General features: G+C 45.5%; 2 protein-coding genes across 3 annotated transcripts; one reads left to right on the top strand and one right to left on the bottom strand.

Annotated features, from left to right (window-relative positions):
* Positions 1-1,370: 1,370 nt before the first annotated feature.
* slc39a1 (solute carrier family 39 member 1) lies at positions 1,371-5,338 on the bottom strand. Its single transcript, XM_076171273.1, has 4 exons — positions 5,124-5,338; positions 3,340-3,470; positions 2,910-3,230; positions 1,371-2,676 (listed from the first exon to the last, which is right to left on the bottom strand). Exons 1-4 carry the CDS (start codon positions 5,236-5,238, stop codon positions 2,323-2,325), a joined length of 921 nt encoding a protein of 306 aa, XP_076027388.1. The 5' UTR covers positions 5,239-5,338; the 3' UTR covers positions 1,371-2,322.
* Positions 5,339-5,843: 505 nt separating this feature from the next.
* Positions 5,844-9,178, top strand: tmem208 (transmembrane protein 208). 2 transcript variants are annotated; one of them, XR_012965549.1, is made up of 7 exons: positions 5,844-6,032; positions 6,694-6,789; positions 6,995-7,054; positions 7,221-7,357; positions 7,575-7,659; positions 8,120-8,794; positions 8,844-9,178. XR_012965549.1 is itself a non-coding variant. In XM_076171271.1 (6 exons), the coding sequence occupies exons 1-6, from the start codon at positions 6,027-6,029 to the stop codon at positions 8,255-8,257; spliced, it is 522 nt and encodes a 173-aa protein (XP_076027386.1). In that variant the 5' UTR covers positions 5,844-6,026; the 3' UTR covers positions 8,258-9,178. The 2 variants fall into 2 exon arrangements, 1 of the variants encoding a protein (XP_076027386.1); XM_076171271.1 differs by having other exon boundaries at positions 8,120-9,178.
* Positions 9,179-16,813: the final 7,635 nt, after the last annotated feature.

Genomic DNA, 16,813 nt, shown 5'->3' with positions numbered 1-16,813 from the left:
CTCCTTGATGTGGAGGAATGCACCGCAGTTATGTCACTCTGAAGCAACACAAAGGCCAGTATGGATATACTTTGTAGATGGAGACAATATCAGCTTCACCATGCCACCAACCAGGAAAGACTACAATATTCGTCTTATCTATAATATCTACGATCTGAGAGACACGTCCAAAGGTTCATGATGGTCTATTGATCATTTGAACCACCTGCTAAGGGTGAATTGATTGATTGATTGAACCAAGGAGGCTGATGTTGGTGAAGGATGGAGTCCCGCTGATTTTGTCTCTGCTAGTTTGGCCTTGGTGGAGGTATGAGGCTTTTTATTGCAATTATCTGAGTGTTGTATTCTTTAAGTGCATTAATCTGTTTACATATTTGGTTTATAGTCTAAAGACCTTCAGGCTTTAAATGACAACAAAGGACAGGTTAAAGATATTATTATTGTCTGATTTGTTTAGTTTATACTCTTAACCTCATGTACATTATTTGTTTGATTAATAGTTTTGTAATCTTCTCCTATAACACAAGTACTGAAGAGGTCAAAGGGCCAAAAAGCACCAGGCTGTCAAGCAGCCCAGTAACACTGCCATCTAGTGGAATGCTGAGCAACTCCATAGAACGTCTCATGGTTTACTTTCATAGTTTTCATTGTTTAATAATGAGTAAATGCTAAATACACATTAACATGTGTATACTTAACATGTTGTGGTTCAATGGTTTCAATGAAAGAATATGCTTTATTTATTTCTTGCCTTAACACCCAAAAGATGCATTTCTGAGTACATTTATCTTTTATAGCCTTTTGGTTTGAAGTTGAGCTGTACTGTGTATAATATCTGCTGCCTCTAGTGGTAACCTAGTGTTAACACAGGACAAGCAGTCTGAATGGTTGTCTATGAACTCAAAGTAATGTTAAAAACAAACAAACTTCAAAGCTACAATCTGAAACCACCTCAAAACTACAAACTACAATGTTCCCTGAGCCTTGACATCTAAAGCTGTTCATCTTGAGTTATCATGGAAACAAACACACACACACAAATCAAGGCAAAACACGTACTGTAATTTGCAGAGATAATGATCATAAGGCACAATCTAACAGGTTTGGTGAGGTTTACGGTTTTTTATATCTCATACACAAACGGCCTTTGGAGCTCAAAGTAGTTCAACAACCAACTGAAGTCAATGAGTCAAGGATGCAACTTAACATGAAATGTGACAAATTCTATCTGACACCTGTGAACCTCCCACAGTCCAACTTCCTCCCTTCATTCTGCTCAGTCACCAATCTGAGCGTCACATGACAGAATCAAACATGACATCACTTTAGACTTCAAACACACTGGATGGTTTTAAGATTTTATTTTCTTACTCAGGCTTACAAAAGGCTTTTCTTAGTGTTAAAAAGACTTTCACATGTAAAATAATGCAGTCATGGGTTCTGGACCACAGTGTAAAATTCTACTTCTTCAAATGAAGCAGAAAGTTTGTCTGAGTTGATAAAACATCTATTCTTAATATAAAAAGAGAAGTGAAAGCATTGACAGCTGACAAAGTGTTTAAACTGCAAGCCAAATGTCAGCGCAAATGATAGTCAGCAGTTTGTTTAACACTGGATACTTAAGGCTGTGAGGTTGTAAGGTTGCTGCCCTCATTTGTTTTGACAATCAGAGTCTGGAATGGAAAAGTGCAACTGGTTGAATAGATAACTAACTCTCCAGTAACATGATTATTGACAAATGTGTGAAATATCAAATCATCTAATTTACAATGAGCATAGACCTGAGTCAGCAGAAACCTCATTAATGTCAACAAAGACCTGAGCAGAGACCGAACAGTATGACATCATTCTTCAGTCAAACTCAATGATCTAAACGGAGCTTCTGTTGGAAATGAAGCGTCCGCTCCGAATGAAATGTAAACGTGAGTGTTTGTAAGGCGCTGATACACCAAAGTGAGTGATTAATAAACAGGATCATTGGCTTTGTTCCCAGAGGTCAAAGGTCAGAGACAATCACTTTGTTTGCAGGTCTAAAGCACGTTAAAACACGGCCCCAGATAAATAAAGTTGTGTGTGCCTCGTCTGTTCCTCCTTCAGCACTTCCTCATAAATACAAAGCTCCTCTGTTGTTCTCTTTGAAATTAAAAAAAACTATTAAAATTTTTAAAACTATTGTCAAGCTACCTTTGACATCAAATCACCATACAGATATCAACTAACACTTCCTGTTCTCTAATAAAATCAGTTTGTCTTTATGAACAAAGTTTGTGTGGAAGCTTCAGTAGGTGGCACAAAGTGTGTGTGTGTGTGAGCGAGCGAGTCTCAGCCCAGGAAGGAGAGGGCGGCCATGACGCTGAAGCCCAGCAGGATGAAGAGCACCTTGAGCAGCTGCCTCTCCGGGGAGTTCAGCTCGTGGGGGAGGATCTCCATGAAGGTGATGTAAACAAAGGTGCCGGCGGCGAGGCCCTCCAGCACGGCCTGGATGAGAGTGCCCGACGCCAGCTGGGCCTCCATCACGCTGATCCCGATGCCGATACCCAGAGGCGACATCACGGCAAACACGCCGATGTAAGCCACCACCCACAGGGGCCGGACGGCGCTCTGGACCAGCTTCACTGACAGGCTGAACACGATGATGCTCTTGTGGACCAGGATGGCGATGCAGATCTCCAACACCTGAAGAAGACAAAGAGGCGTTCATGTTGAGACAAACACAACCCAGAAGCTCCAGACTGTCTGAGTGGATCAATGATCTACTGAGATAAGCAACAGTAGATCAATACGTTCTAAATGGGATCCCATGGTAACGTGACGCCGCCTCATGATGAGGGGAGGAAATGCCTATTTACAAGATTTGTAGATGAAAAGATGGAGGCGATATGAAGAAGCTGGAGTGTTTGTTCTCTCACCTTAGAGTCGGTGCGCTGCAGGCCGATAGCCAGACCCTCAAACAAGGAGTGGAGCGACAGAGAGAGGAAGAGCATGAAGGAGCGGAAGGAGGAGTGGGCCTGAAGGTCCACGTGGATGTGGTGGCCGCTGCTCTCCAGGTCCCGGCTTGTGGCTGTGCCGTGTCCGTGTCCATGTCCGTGCCCGTGCTCGTTGGCCTGTAGAAGCGGCGCCCTCTCTGCCTGAGATCCTCCAGTGTGTCGACAGCTCATCACCATCCGCTCCAAGATGAGGACCATGAAGAACCCGGCGGCCATGATGAACTCTGGAAGGGGGAAGCCGGGCTGTTTGAGACAAAAACAAGAGGAAATAAGGCTCAGCCTCAACCAGAACCAGAACTGAGCTGAAGTATAAGAAGTAAGAAAGATGACATCATCATCCTGTTCCACATACCTCCACCATGCGAGCCTCCAGCTCGGCGTTCATGTCTGACAGGTAGTCTGGGATGATGTCGAGCAGACATGCTGACAGAAACACTCCGCCGGCAAAACAGCTGATCAGGCTCAGAACTGTGCGGTGGATTTCTGAAAACACAACAAACCTTAATCAGCGACCGTACCACAGATCAGACCACATGTGGGAGGAGGGGGAGGAGGAGGAGGAGGAGGAGGATTAAGTGTTCCTGATTCTGCCTCGGTGCTTTTCTAAGAATCAAACCTCAGAGCGAGTCCCAGCTTTCTAGGAGAGGAAGGAGGAATCTTGTGTTTGTATAGCTGAAGAGCAGGAGTCACTGTAGCTTCACTCTGACTCCTCCATGACTCTGTGGTGGTGCAGATCTCCATGATCACCTGCTGAACTCTTTACTGTGTGTAATTAAGATGTGACGTGATTTGTTTGAGGACAGATTGCTTATGAACACAGACAGAATCACATCCACACCTTTAGATGATCAACACTGTTTGTTCTGCTACTTATGCCTATTGTTGATTCCAAGTATCTGTGAGCGGTCGATGAGTGTGTGTGTGTGTTTGGGAGGGTGTGTGTTTGCTTTCTGAAAATTATTGATAGCTTATGTTACAGATAAAGCATTTGCAGAGGAGACAACTTCCTTTTACAGGACGGTCTGCTCAGGGGGGGAGAGAGAGCATGTGATCTCTGCATCGCAGCACAGAAGGGAAAGTGACTCAGCAGAGTCGTTAAATCAGATGGAGGTTACATTCTCACTTCCATTTCAAAGAGGTAAAGTTCATCACCCTGCTGCAGGCAGAGCGGAGATCAGGCACGAGGATAAGAAGGCTTTAGGTGTGAGGCCCCATCCTGTCAGCTGACTGCAGACCAGAGGGTACAGTAAAGCTGCTACACAAGCTCCATATGATCGCCTTCACTGTGATTCTGCACTGAATAGACATCAGTGTGAGCTTTGTGTTGCTATTCTACCAAAATCTAACAATGTATCACCACAAGCACCATTTTCTTCTCAGCCACATTGTGTTCCTGCAGTCTTCCAGGTGCTGTGTTTGGTTTGTTGATAGCAACGACACCACAATGACGTTGCTTGGAGTTCCCATGTGGTTCCATTTACCAAACATTTGCAAAATTAGACTTGATAAAGTTTCCGTCATGTTGCATTTGAGTTAAGAAGACCTAAGAAGGTCAAATGAAAGTGTACATTTAGAGGGAAATATTACAAAACTGTCGGGGGAGTTGTAACGTTACAGGAAGTCATTCTGTAATATATCCTAAATCAAAACTTTGTCTACAAGTCCTGTATTCTAATAACTGGATACCACAATCACAGTTTCTAAGCCACAAATGTCATTTCCTCTATTTCCCCGCAGTGAACGCATCAGTTTTTGATAATGGAGAACACGTGATGTGTGTTTCTCAGCATTCTAGGGACATAGTTGAGTGTATTTTAAAAGCCCCATGACAGACAGACAGATACCTCAGAGCTCTGCTCAGCTCATCATGTGATCATGATAGTGAAACACACATCTGCCGGAAATAAACTAACACACACATATTAACGAAAATTGTGAACTTTGTAGAACACAAATGAACAGCAAACTAACATCAGTTTACCCCGTTTCGGCATCGAGCCCATAACGTCTAGACACATACACTTTGTTATGACAAACACGCCGATAAACCTCATCATTCTATTGATACAGATTATTATAGAGCATACAGATGTGTTATCAACACACTAATAAAGAGTCCAGATGTGGATCACATACCTGTCCCGTTTGTATCTCTGAACCATTTGACTCGAGCGGGGATAAATCCAAAAAAAAGCGTTAAACACAACAAACCGACCAGAGCGCCGAGTTTCACCTGCAGTAAATATAACATTTTGTACCGTAAATCTACTATCTAAAACGTAATGGTCACTAAATCACTTAACTATAGTGAAAAGAGGCATTGATCGAGCCAAACGTGAGCACAGGGGTTTTGTTTGGGAACAGAGTGACTCCCATAGCTACGGACCCCGAGAAGGGTCAGATAGTTCTGGGATTACATAAAGCGAATGAACGTGCCTCATCACTTCTGCTGTGCAATGGCGCCCCCTAACGGAAGCCGTAATTTGTCCCATTACGTCCCACTATTACTCAATTAATAATATTTATATTTATTATAGCATGTGAGAAAATAGTTAAACCAATAATCGGCCAATTCCGTCCATAAGGTTGAGATTTACATTTTTTTTTACAGTCAATATCCTTTTTAATGCTAATGTTTATAAATTATCAATCTTGTGGTGAATTGTATTGAGTAATGTATGCTTCTTATTAATGGTATTTTATTTAGCGTATTTTCTCATTATACTCTTTGGCTGCAACTGTTGCTATGTTATTTATTTTAATAATTTAAACATTGCTGTACACAAAAATACCAGCAGATGGCGCCCGCTCACCAAACTTCAGCAGCAATAGTGGAGGAATGGTGGATGACGACACTACAGTGCGCCGGATATGTGGCGCCTCAGCAGCTCCAAATGCTGATGTGTAACAAGAACCTGACAGCGCCGCGACGTTTGGCTCCCTGTGCTTCGATGCAGTAAAATAAAGAAGCAAAGAAATCACAGGTGGATGTCAGAGAAACACAGAGCTTTGTGAAGCTTTCAGCAGCGCGGAGAGCCAATGGCGGTGAGACACACACTCACACTCTCTCACACACTCACACACACACATATGCTGCTTCACCACAGACAGCTTCTCTTTAATGTTTAACATTATGAGTTTGTAGCTGATAAACGTCTGTCTCAGACTGACACAGGTTGTGTGAGAATGAAGTGTGTGTGTGTGTGTGTGAGAGGCTTTGACTCATGAACCTTTACAGTATAATTACTTTAATTAGTGAATCTCGTTGTAATCAGTCACTACTCACAACTCTTTGTTATGTTGTTGTTTTGGTGAAACTGATATGGTCTGATGCTGCCTTCAGGCACTTCTGGGAAATTCCTGTTTACAGCTCAAAAAGCTATTGAAGCCACTCTGTGTAACTTTCAAAGCTCCTCTTTGTAACTGCTCGTTTCCTCATTACATCCTAACAGGAATCTGCTGTTCATTCAAAGACTATTGTGTCTCTACAGCGCCTCCTACCGGTGGAAATAGATTAGCGGAAAACGTTTAATCCTTAAATCTGAGTCCCACCATTTTCTACAAGTTGAACCTCTGCCTCAGTTGTCGGACGTGTCTCATGTTCTGGGGTGGGAGAAGCGGAACTGGGGACAACCGCACAGGCGCTGGTGGGGCGCAGGAAGCTTTGTTAACCCCTCTGACCCTTCTTCCTGTCTTGTGCCTGCAGCCCAAAGGTAAAGTCGGCACCAAGGGGAAGAAGCAGATCTACGAGGAGAACGAGGCCACGCTGAAGTTCTACACCCGAGTCATCCTGGGAGCCAACGTAAGTGTGTGCCACTCAAATGAGGTCCATGACAGCAGGACGGCTGCAGCTCCAGACCAGAGAGAGAGAGCGGTTGGAGCTGCTCCCTGCCCCCTCCTGAGTGGGCGGAGCCAGCAGATGGAGACGCTGCCTGTAGCTGTATCTGTTTGACGGCGCCCTCATCTTATTGATTTCACTCAATGATCGCTCTCCTCTGCCCCCTCAGGCCATTTATGCTGCTGTCAATCTATTGGTTTTCTACGGTTCATCTACATTTTGGACATGGGTGAGTTTGATTATAACATCAAAGAGTTCAGATAGTTTGAAATAGTTTGAATTGCTCAGATTGTGAAGACATTTTCACAAATCCATCCCTGTCTCTTGTCCTCTGTGTATCTCTCCTCCCCCCCTTCTTGGCCCTGATGGGACCCCCCCCTCCCCTCCCTCTGTAGCTGCTGCTGGGCTTTGCTCTGTCTGTGTATGTGGGGAGTTACCGCTCCATGTCTGCCATGGCCAAGCCGGCCTTCTCTGAGGACGGAGCTCTGCTGGACGGAGGAATAGACTTAAACATGGAGCAGGGGATGGCAGAGTGAGTCACACACACACACATACACACACAGCCTAGAAAAGTATTTCTCTACTTCAATCTCTTTGCAGAATGAGTCAGCACATCAATGCTGGTATAGTTTTACCAGATACAGTCCAGTCTACATCTGCTTCATGGTGTCAGACTGAAATGCACCAATCAGCTCCTCACTCTGCTCCTCTGCTGCTCCTCACTCTGCTCTCTCTCTTTGTGTCTTCAGGCACCTGAAGGACGTCATCCTGCTCACAGCCATCGTCCAGGTGCTCAGCACCGTCTCCTCATACTTCTGGTATCTTTGGCTGCTGGTACGTTGAGCTAACACACACACACACACTCACACACACACACAAACACACATGCATACTCACCAACTGTTTGATCCACATGGGGAGATGACTGCTCTGTTCCAACACACACACACACACGATAATGTGTAGTTTATTATTACTATTTGTTTCCCATTCGGCCCTCTAACGTTGCTCTTACAGACTGAAATGAACTAAACCAACTTTAAAATGAAGTCAAAGTTCCATGAATCAGTCGTGTCCCAAATGTCACACACTCACACACACACTCATGCTTCACCTCAATGTAGGAACAAGTGAGTAGAGTTCACACACTGCCTCCTGGTGGTAATCTAGGAAATCCATTGTTCTGATTTTTGTTAAGATTAAACGTGTGTGTGTCTCTCTCTTTCTCTCTCCCTGTCCCTCTCTTTATGCCTCTCTCTCTGTCTCTCTCTCTCTCTCTCTCTCTCTCTCTCAGGCCCCCGCCCGTGCCCTCCATCTGCTGTGGGTGAACCTCCTGGGCCCCTGGTTTACGGCTGAAGGCCCCTCGGCCCCTGAAGAAGTGAATGAGAAGAAGCAGAGACGACAGGAGCGCAGACAGATGAAGAGATTCTGAGGCTGCGCAGACCGGCAGTATTTTTATACACAATCTAATATACAGATAGCAAAGAACTCCTAAGTTATTCTCTAAGAAGTTTTGTAATTAAGTGAAACTAAATCCAGATCTGAAACTGTGGGATGAAGTTTCTCCTCCTTTCTTTTCTTTCCTTTCCCCTCTAATCCAATTTTCTGTCCCAATCATGGAATGAAATCTGCCGTGTTTAGATAATGACATCGTCCAAACATGGCCGCTCCTCACGCAGCAATTTGAGGGTTCTGCTGTTGCACAAGTCTGCATGCAAACATCTCCAGTGCCACTTTTCTCTTTGTTGTATCTTTCCCAACATTTCCCTAAACGGAGCCGGAGGGAGTGGAGACTTTATTGCGACTCCTTCCCTCTCCATAAAAGTGTTCCCGCGGCATGTGGCGTCCATCACAGCGACCCCGGCCTGCGTTAAAGTGGGACGCCAGCGCTCTTAGCGCCGGGCAGATCTGCTCACGCCGTCACCAGGAGGTTAGAATTCTCTTTTAGTGCCTTGCTAAACTCATTTCAGTGTAAACGCCGGCTGCAGGGTTTGACTCCCGGTTTGAACGGATCCGAGTCAGAAGCGAACCCGGGCAGAGTTTCCCCCTCAAACGTTCCCAAATCCGTTCCCACCAGGAGGAAGTGTGATTAGTTTATGTTGTGATTCTCACTGGGAAAAGCTGCAGGGTGAATGTTTGTTGTTCCGAATGCGATTTGAATGAATTTTTCTCCGTCCCACAAAAGTTTGGCCAGCTCTCTCTCTTTTGTTACTGCGTTGTTTACATCCATGCTCCAGTGTAACTCATCACACACAAACCTCACACTCTCTGGAGGCCGTTTTTGCGGTCTGGCAAAGTTGTAACAATCCTCTGATCTGAATACAAATAAATACGCCTGTTAGGTTTCAACAGAGGGTTGAGTCGGTTTGTGCGTCCAGCAGCGGGGGAATAAAAGAAAAGGCCTCTCCTCACATCCTGTTGTTCTTCCTCTGCCAACAAATGTTATGAACGGTAGTCCGGAGAGTCGGGGATGTTTTTGCTCTAAATCTGCACGCTGAGATGTTTTCAATCCTGCAGAACCGGAGCGACGGCAACTTTGCTCAGAAAGCTACAAATCAAAGTTTCCCCCGTCACTGTGCAGCTCTGTGGAGGTCTTCATCTTCATCTTCATCTTTAAATCAGGCGGCGTGGCGAACGTCCCGTCTGAGGCGCCGGCCGCAGCGGGAAGTCATGCCGCTGCATCACCGCGCAACAATGACGCTCAGCAAATTAAACACAGACACGGCGATCACTGCTGTTTATGCTCAAACTGTGCTGCACTCAGAGGAACACTGGGGTCGATGTGTGAAGCGCCCCCTGCTGGTGGGACAGGAAGCTTTCAATGTGAATCCAACAAATAAGAATCTTTGGAAATAAAATGAAATGGAAACTAAATGAAAAAGATTTAATCGTCTTTAATTTAATATTTTTAAGAAGCCCAACTTATCCTGTCTTATGTATTCAACCAGGACTTGTCTCAGACTACTGCACACTTGTTCTTTCTTCTCCTCTGAAGGCAACAAACCTTTTTTCCAACATGTAAACACACAACTAGACTGAAATCTGCATGAATAGTACTTTCATAAATAGTACTCACACATTCTGCAGGGCCTCATGTCTACACACTGAACCAAGGAGTCACTGCAGTGTGCTTGTAAGTGTGTGAAAAGCTCCAGAGCTCTAATTAGAGCTGCAGGCCTCAGAGGCCTCCAGTGTTCTGCCCTCTAGTGGTCACATCGCTTCATGTAGATTCAAATGTATCGGTGTAAAATATTGCCAGATGGGCGCTTCATTTTAAAAATATTCCTACGGGCAATTAAAAAGCCATGTGGAGCGTTACCACGGTGACCACAAGTGCAGCGCGAGGTGGAGTGCCTTGCTTAAGTGCACTGAGGAAGGAGATGTTCAGGGTTTGGCGCCTGCTGCAGACTCTCACTCATGTTTAGAGTTTATATGCTGTCACTTTTTCACCGGGCAGCTTTGATTAACATCTGTGAGTCAGTGGAGTTTAGTTTAGATGCAAACTGGGAGAAGTGGAGTCAAACTCGAGGCTCTGCTGGTTTAAAGCAGGAAGTCTTCAGTCACATGACCTCATTTATAATAATACCTATAATAATAACGGGCAAAGTAGTGAAGTAGATGGCTTGTATCGTGTTAAACTCAAAGTCTAAGTGTCCACAAACACAAAGGCCCACAGACTCCAGCTTAGACTCTTAAAGCGACAGAGGCTTGAATAGACGGCGGTTAAATCCCGGCACATTAAACCAGCGTCAGACGTTGGCGTGCGTCCATGTTCATCACAATAGGAAGATAACAACAATGTGCACTTCAAACAGGGCAGATGAATAGGAAAGTGTACTTGTGTGTGTTTGGATGAGTCCGTCTCCATCCGGGCGAGCCTTGTGTTCAGGGCAGGAGTGTTGTTATTAAGCACGCAGGTTATCCACTGTTGACAAAGTGTATTCAGTGATTATGTACATGCTGAGACTCCAAAGGGGGCGGAGCCGGCAAAGCCCACATCTACTCCCAATATAATTACAGATTTCTCATATTGTTCCATCCATACTCGCTCCGGCTCGACAAGCTGGGACTCGCAGGCTGCAGGTTTGAAGAGGAATCACTGTGAGGGTTTGGGTTGAAGAAGAAGAAGAAGAAGAAACAACAAAGCAGGATAGAGTAACGACAGAATTCCCCCTAATCCAATACATGCAGGAATTCCAGCAGCTCTTTTACCTCCATTTATACTTTTCCTTTAGAAGCCAGCAAGTCACCCCACAAGGTCTGTGAAAATGAGAGCTTTGCCTTTGAGTCTCTGGCTGCATCCTGCCCTCCCTCATTCCAGCCCTGTGGTCCTATACTGTCTCTATTATAGGGTTATAAACAAAGTTACCAAAATTAGAGCAGCACGGCATCCAGTTGTCAGGGCCAATCCCAGATGTGGGCTTTGAGAGGGACCATGCTGCAGTGTAATTTAGCTCTGGGGCCGCTCTCTCGCACGTAACCCCACCCCCACAACACACACACACATGCACACACACGCACACACACAGTGGTTTCTCTGCATGTTGTCTGCAGGGTGATGTGCGTGTTGATTTGACTCCAGGCTCCTCGACCTTATACCTGCTTTTTGTTTTGATCCAACTCCCCTGCTTTGCCTCGTCTGACTCTACAGAGCCGCTCTCTCTCTCTCTCTCTCTCTCTCTCTCTCTCTCTCTCTCTCTCTCTCTCTCTCTCTGAGCTGCATGTCGTCATCCCCAAAATGCAGAAAAATAACTTCAAAAATTGTTTGGAAAGTGTGAGAGGCCCCGCCGTTGGAAGAAGGGGAGAGAAGAAAGGAGTGGGAGAGGGAGAGGTTGGCGTTTACCGTGGCAATAAAGAAGGACTCATCCTGACAAGATGAAATGAGGGAGTTCATGTCTGCATTCCATTTTCCAAGCTGACTGCCTTCTCGCTCTCACACTGCGGTTCCATTAGGGAAGCGGCTCGCCGTGCTATCGCTCCAAAAGAGAGAGTGTGTGTGAGCTCAGAAGCTTCACAGATACTCAGAGAGGAGAGGAGGAAGGAGTCAGGCGGCGGGACAGACAGGCGCAGTGATAAGCAGACGCTCTTTGTCCCGTTGGCTCCAGCAGCACATGGCCTTCATCTTTCAGATCCCTTTGGACTCGCAGGGCCAGACAAAACAGGAAATTGGGGGGCATTCGGGCAACGGTGTAGCCTTTGACCCCTGACCTGTCGCAGCGCCGCCCGGCTTTGAAGTGGAGAGAGAGAATCACAAGCAATTACCTGCAACGCAAAGCATGTTGCCTTGAACGCCCGGCCTCCACTGTAAACAGACTGGGAGCGCCGGGCTGCTGGAGCTCTGGGCGTTGGGTGTTGTCTGCTTCAAGTTCATCGTCTCTGAGTGGCTTTGACCTTGTTTTGGCTCCGGAGCGACTCTCTCTCTCTCTCTTCATAGCGGAGTGAGGAGTGAGGAGTGAGCAGCAGGGGCCAGAGGCAGACGAGCACACAGACTCAGACTCTGACACGGGTCTGATGGCTCCAGCTTACTCCTTACCTTGTGTGACATAAACTCATAAAGTAAACAAACTCAGTATATTAGAGTTTCAGAAAAGGGCGAGACTCTGTGAGGGAGTCAAGACTTTTGTTTATGATTTTCTTTCGTCATAGAAACCCGACAGGAAACTTCATAATGACTCATTCCTCTTATTGTAACATTTAATTATAAAACCTGTTTCCACACTTTATGCAGAGTGTTTGTGACGGATGGGAAATATTTTGACTTTTTTTGATTTTTCTGCAATTCAGGCCATTTTCGTTGATTTTTGGTCGACTGTTATTGTTTCTGCTTGTGGTTATTGAGTTTTGTGAGCTTCCTGTTGGAGCCGTATGCAGGAGATGTATTGATATGAAGAACGTCTTGGATGAGATGCTTCATTCAATAGCAACATAAGATAATAACCTGACATTATCAATCAAGTGCTCTCATCTAGGATATTGATGAACTGATCCATCTGTGCGGTGTTTAGCCGTTCTTGTCATGGAGACTCATTGCCTGTAAGCCCGGATTTATGAGGAAATCAATGCTTCCACATCGGCAGCGGTCTGAGGGGATGAAGGCTTAGTTCAGCTCTTCATCAGAGCTCAGTATCGTGCTCAGTATTTATTTACCATTAGCTGCCAAATCCTGATGGAGAAAATGATGACTCAGAGCAAAGAGTCACAGCAGCTTCACGTCACGTCTCATGGGAGTCAATACCAAAGGTTGACGGACAAATTAGAGCTCAAGCCTGCATGTGTTTGGACTGTGAGAGACGTTTCTGTGGTTATTTCTTTGTACTTTGCTCTAGAAATCTCTGCAATTGTGTAAAGATTCATACAAACACAATTCCTGTATTCCTTCCCAGTATCTTGACCCTGTGGGAAAAGGTCAGAGTTAGAATCCAATCCGCTCGATGACTTAAAGTGGGTCTAATGGACGTACAGACAGGAACCAGTTTTGGGTCAACAAACCAACAAGCAACCCATCATCATCGTCCTCTTCCTCTCTGCGGCGCCCAGGAGCCCAGCTCACACTCAGCGTGGGATCCAGGGACGTCACAGCGGACGAGCAGCTTCCGTTGCTGCACACATCGTCTCTTACTCGGCGCAGGATGAGGATCCCAGTGAGTGATGTGAGGTCAGGATAATGGCTGACCTGGGCCACATTAATGCTGCCTGGGTTCATTATTTTGTTTTGTTGTTTAATGGTTTCCTCCAAACTAAGAGGTCCTGTGTGAGTGACCGCAGCCATCAGTTGTGTCGGTGGCGCCACTGTCGTCCGCACGACTCCGGCTGAACCAGGACCAGCAGTCTGCATCACGTTAGCTCCTCTTCCTCTTCCTTTGTTTTCATCCTGTTTCCTTCCTCCTCTCTCTCAGATGCTGTTTCCTCCTGATGGATGTCTAAACAAAATACAATACTGTGAAAGTAAACACACAAATAGCATGTCCCGGAGCGTATCAGAGCTATTTCAGGGGGTTTGGCTGATCCTGGACAAGATTCTGACGCTTCGGTGTTATAGAAATGTGTTACTATGGCGACAACATTCAGAATTGGAGATCAGATTAAGTTGAAATAAGATCTGAACGAGTCCCCAGTATGTTGAGGTGTTAAACATCACTCCTGCTCCATAAAGGCTTCTTTAAACTCACATCCTCATCATCTGACTGAAATCCCCATCAATCAGTGCTGCTGTCCTCTGATTGACAGATGGAGACGCAGCTGTAATGTGATTTAGTGAAGGATGTGAACCTTCAGTGGCGTTTCACCTGCTGCACTTCCTCTCATAATCCAATTCAACCACAATCCCTATATGGACTTCAGATTATGGCTGTGTGTCTGCGTGTGAGCGGAGCCAAAGAGCCAAGCGTCAACAGTGTGTGTGTGTGTGTGTGTGTGTGTTTGGTGGCTTTAGGGAGAAAATGAGACACAAAATTTAAACAATGTTGTCTTTAAATATACGACGAGCCTCATTTAAGATTGTTTCGTCTTCTGCTGTGCTGGGAGGAGTGTGTGTGTGTGTGTGTGTGTGTGTGTGTGTGTGTGTGTGTTTGCCATTGTCTGAGGATGGAAGTTATGACCTCAACTTTACAGATTCTAAGAACATATCATTAAAACGCCTTTAGGAAAGTTTATAATCATTTTCTCAGACTTTTTTTTTTAGCAGCCCTGTGAACGACACAGAGCCATACTCTGGCACAAAGAGCGACACAATCACATCACATCACACATCTGCCTGACACACATCTGAGTGTTTCTGAAGTAAACGTACTCATTGTAGGAACACACACATTACTTGCAACCAGCCCTCCTGCTCACTTAGGCTAAGTGTTGTTCAGTGTTTATCCCAACAAACAGTCGGCGGTGAAGCGGCACACCATCCATCAACCTGTGCAGTCATTGACTTGGCTAATGCCACATTAACATTAATGAGGGTTTACACGCTATTTATGCAGCTCTGCTCCTTAGACTCCTGTTACTGCCATCACCCTGTTCCATCATTCTAAAGCCCATCCATCCCCGCCCACCACATGCTATTAGACATGTAATGGAAGTCTAGATTAATGGTTAATTTCCAGGAAACCCTTGTGTACTGTCATAAAGTGCTTTCCATTAATTAGCGAGTGTGTTTCTCAGAACGGAGGGGAGAAGGGAAGAGTGATTAACGACCCAAACCCGGGCAGTCGGAGCGCCTGGCCCCAGTGCTGAGCGTGAGAGTCAGACCCGCAGAAAGAGAGGAAGAAAAATAAATATGTGGCTGTAGAATAAGAGAGGAGGAACTCATTGAGAGGAGCTGAGTGCTGATTCAAAGCATTAGTGCTGAACTGTGAGGGAGAGAGAGGGCAGAGTTTGTCCTGATTACGCCCTCGCTGGTGCCAGGAGTCCAGCAGACCAGGATGGGTGTGTGTGTGTGTGTGTGTGTGTGTGTGTGTGTGTAGCCAGGAAAGCACTTCAGGCTGCTGCTTGACCATCTGAAGGTGCAAGAGGTCATTCAGCTGAAACAGGCAGACAGTGACCGAGTGCATTTACTCGAGTGTGTGTGTGTGTGTGTGTGTGTGTGTGTGTGGGGCGAGTCCTTGTTTAGAAGCTCACAAATCTCGAGTCTTGACACTTAAGTCCCAAGTCCAGACTCAGATCAACACAGGCCAGTTTCAGAGACAAATTCAGTTAGTAAATTATAAGTTAACGCTCTGTTTCATATTAATGCTGGTTTAAGGGATCAGTTTACTCACATTGTGGCTGTTATTTATCATTTAAATGTATTACTGTCCAAATAAATGACATCGTGTCTTGAACGTACACATAGTTATGTCTATATATGAACTTAATATCTTCATTAAGTCACAGAATGCATGTTTATGTGAATTAAGAATGAAAGAAAAAGGAATTTACTCTTTTTATTCTATTCAATTTTGTCCCCCAAATCTCCCAAACTGTAAATCTGAGGTTTATCCAAACTGAGGGCGAGAGAAACGTGTAACTCTTCACTACGAACACTGAAGTTTTGATATTATTCTATATTATTATTAATTGTTCCGTTTAAGTGTGAAGACTTCTCCTGGAGTGTTTCTGTTCCTTCCTCAGCTCTCTGTGTCAAACAGGCTGTGGGCTCAACACTCACGTCTTGTTATAGATGTGACTCTGGGGTATAATAAGATTTCACACTGAGGAAAAGTCAGACTGAATATTTGGGGATTAAACTGAATGTAAATTAAACTTGAGCTCATCTGACTGAGGGGAAAGAGTGACACCACCTTAAATCTCCCCTGTGAGGGAAATCTCTCTCTTACACACACACACACACACACACACACACACACAAACACACCCTGCTGCGGCTCTTGGATGTTGTTCACATCTTAAACTCGAGTCGGGAACTGCTCCAAAAAGATAAATATTTTAGCTGGCTAATGTTTTGAAGCCTTGGCAGCCATTCTGTGCTGAGATTCCTACGGCCCTCCGATTAAGAGGGCAGGCTGGCCCGGGTCCAGAGGTCTGGGCAGACATTATCTCCAGCGCCCCTGCATGTTTTCATAAGGGGGCCTTCTAGTCTTTCCAGTTCTGGCCTGTAAGTGGCTGTGAGTGTTTGTATGTGTGAATGTTTGTGTGCGCGCGTTTGGCGGGGCAACACACTGTCTGCCATGTCTGCGGTGCAGAGGAGAGCCATTAGGGGAACGATGAAGCTGATGACATGTTGTTCCTGTGACCGGCCGCCGGGCCCCAGACTCCTCTCTGCTGCCAGAGGACAGACAGAGACGCAGGGACGGCGTTTATTTTGGGAGGTGGTTTGGTGCCGGACACCCTGTCTACTCTCTCACCAACTCTCCACCCCCCCCCCCCAACACACACACACACACACACACACCTTATCTACAATACACACTCACGCAACATCTCCCCACACACCAGGGACAGTGCTATTATACAAACAATACCATAAACGTGCCAGAAGGACGGATGTTACACCATA

The sequence above is a fragment of the Genypterus blacodes genome, unplaced genomic scaffold, assembly GCF_046128005.1.
Source record: "Genypterus blacodes isolate CSIRO-AG114 ecotype Tasmania unplaced genomic scaffold, CSIRO-AGI_Gbla_v1 ptg000243l_1, whole genome shotgun sequence".
Lineage (NCBI taxonomy): Eukaryota > Metazoa > Chordata > Actinopteri > Ophidiiformes > Ophidiidae > Genypterus > Genypterus blacodes.
This window is presented reverse-complemented; position numbering and strand designations above follow the sequence as displayed.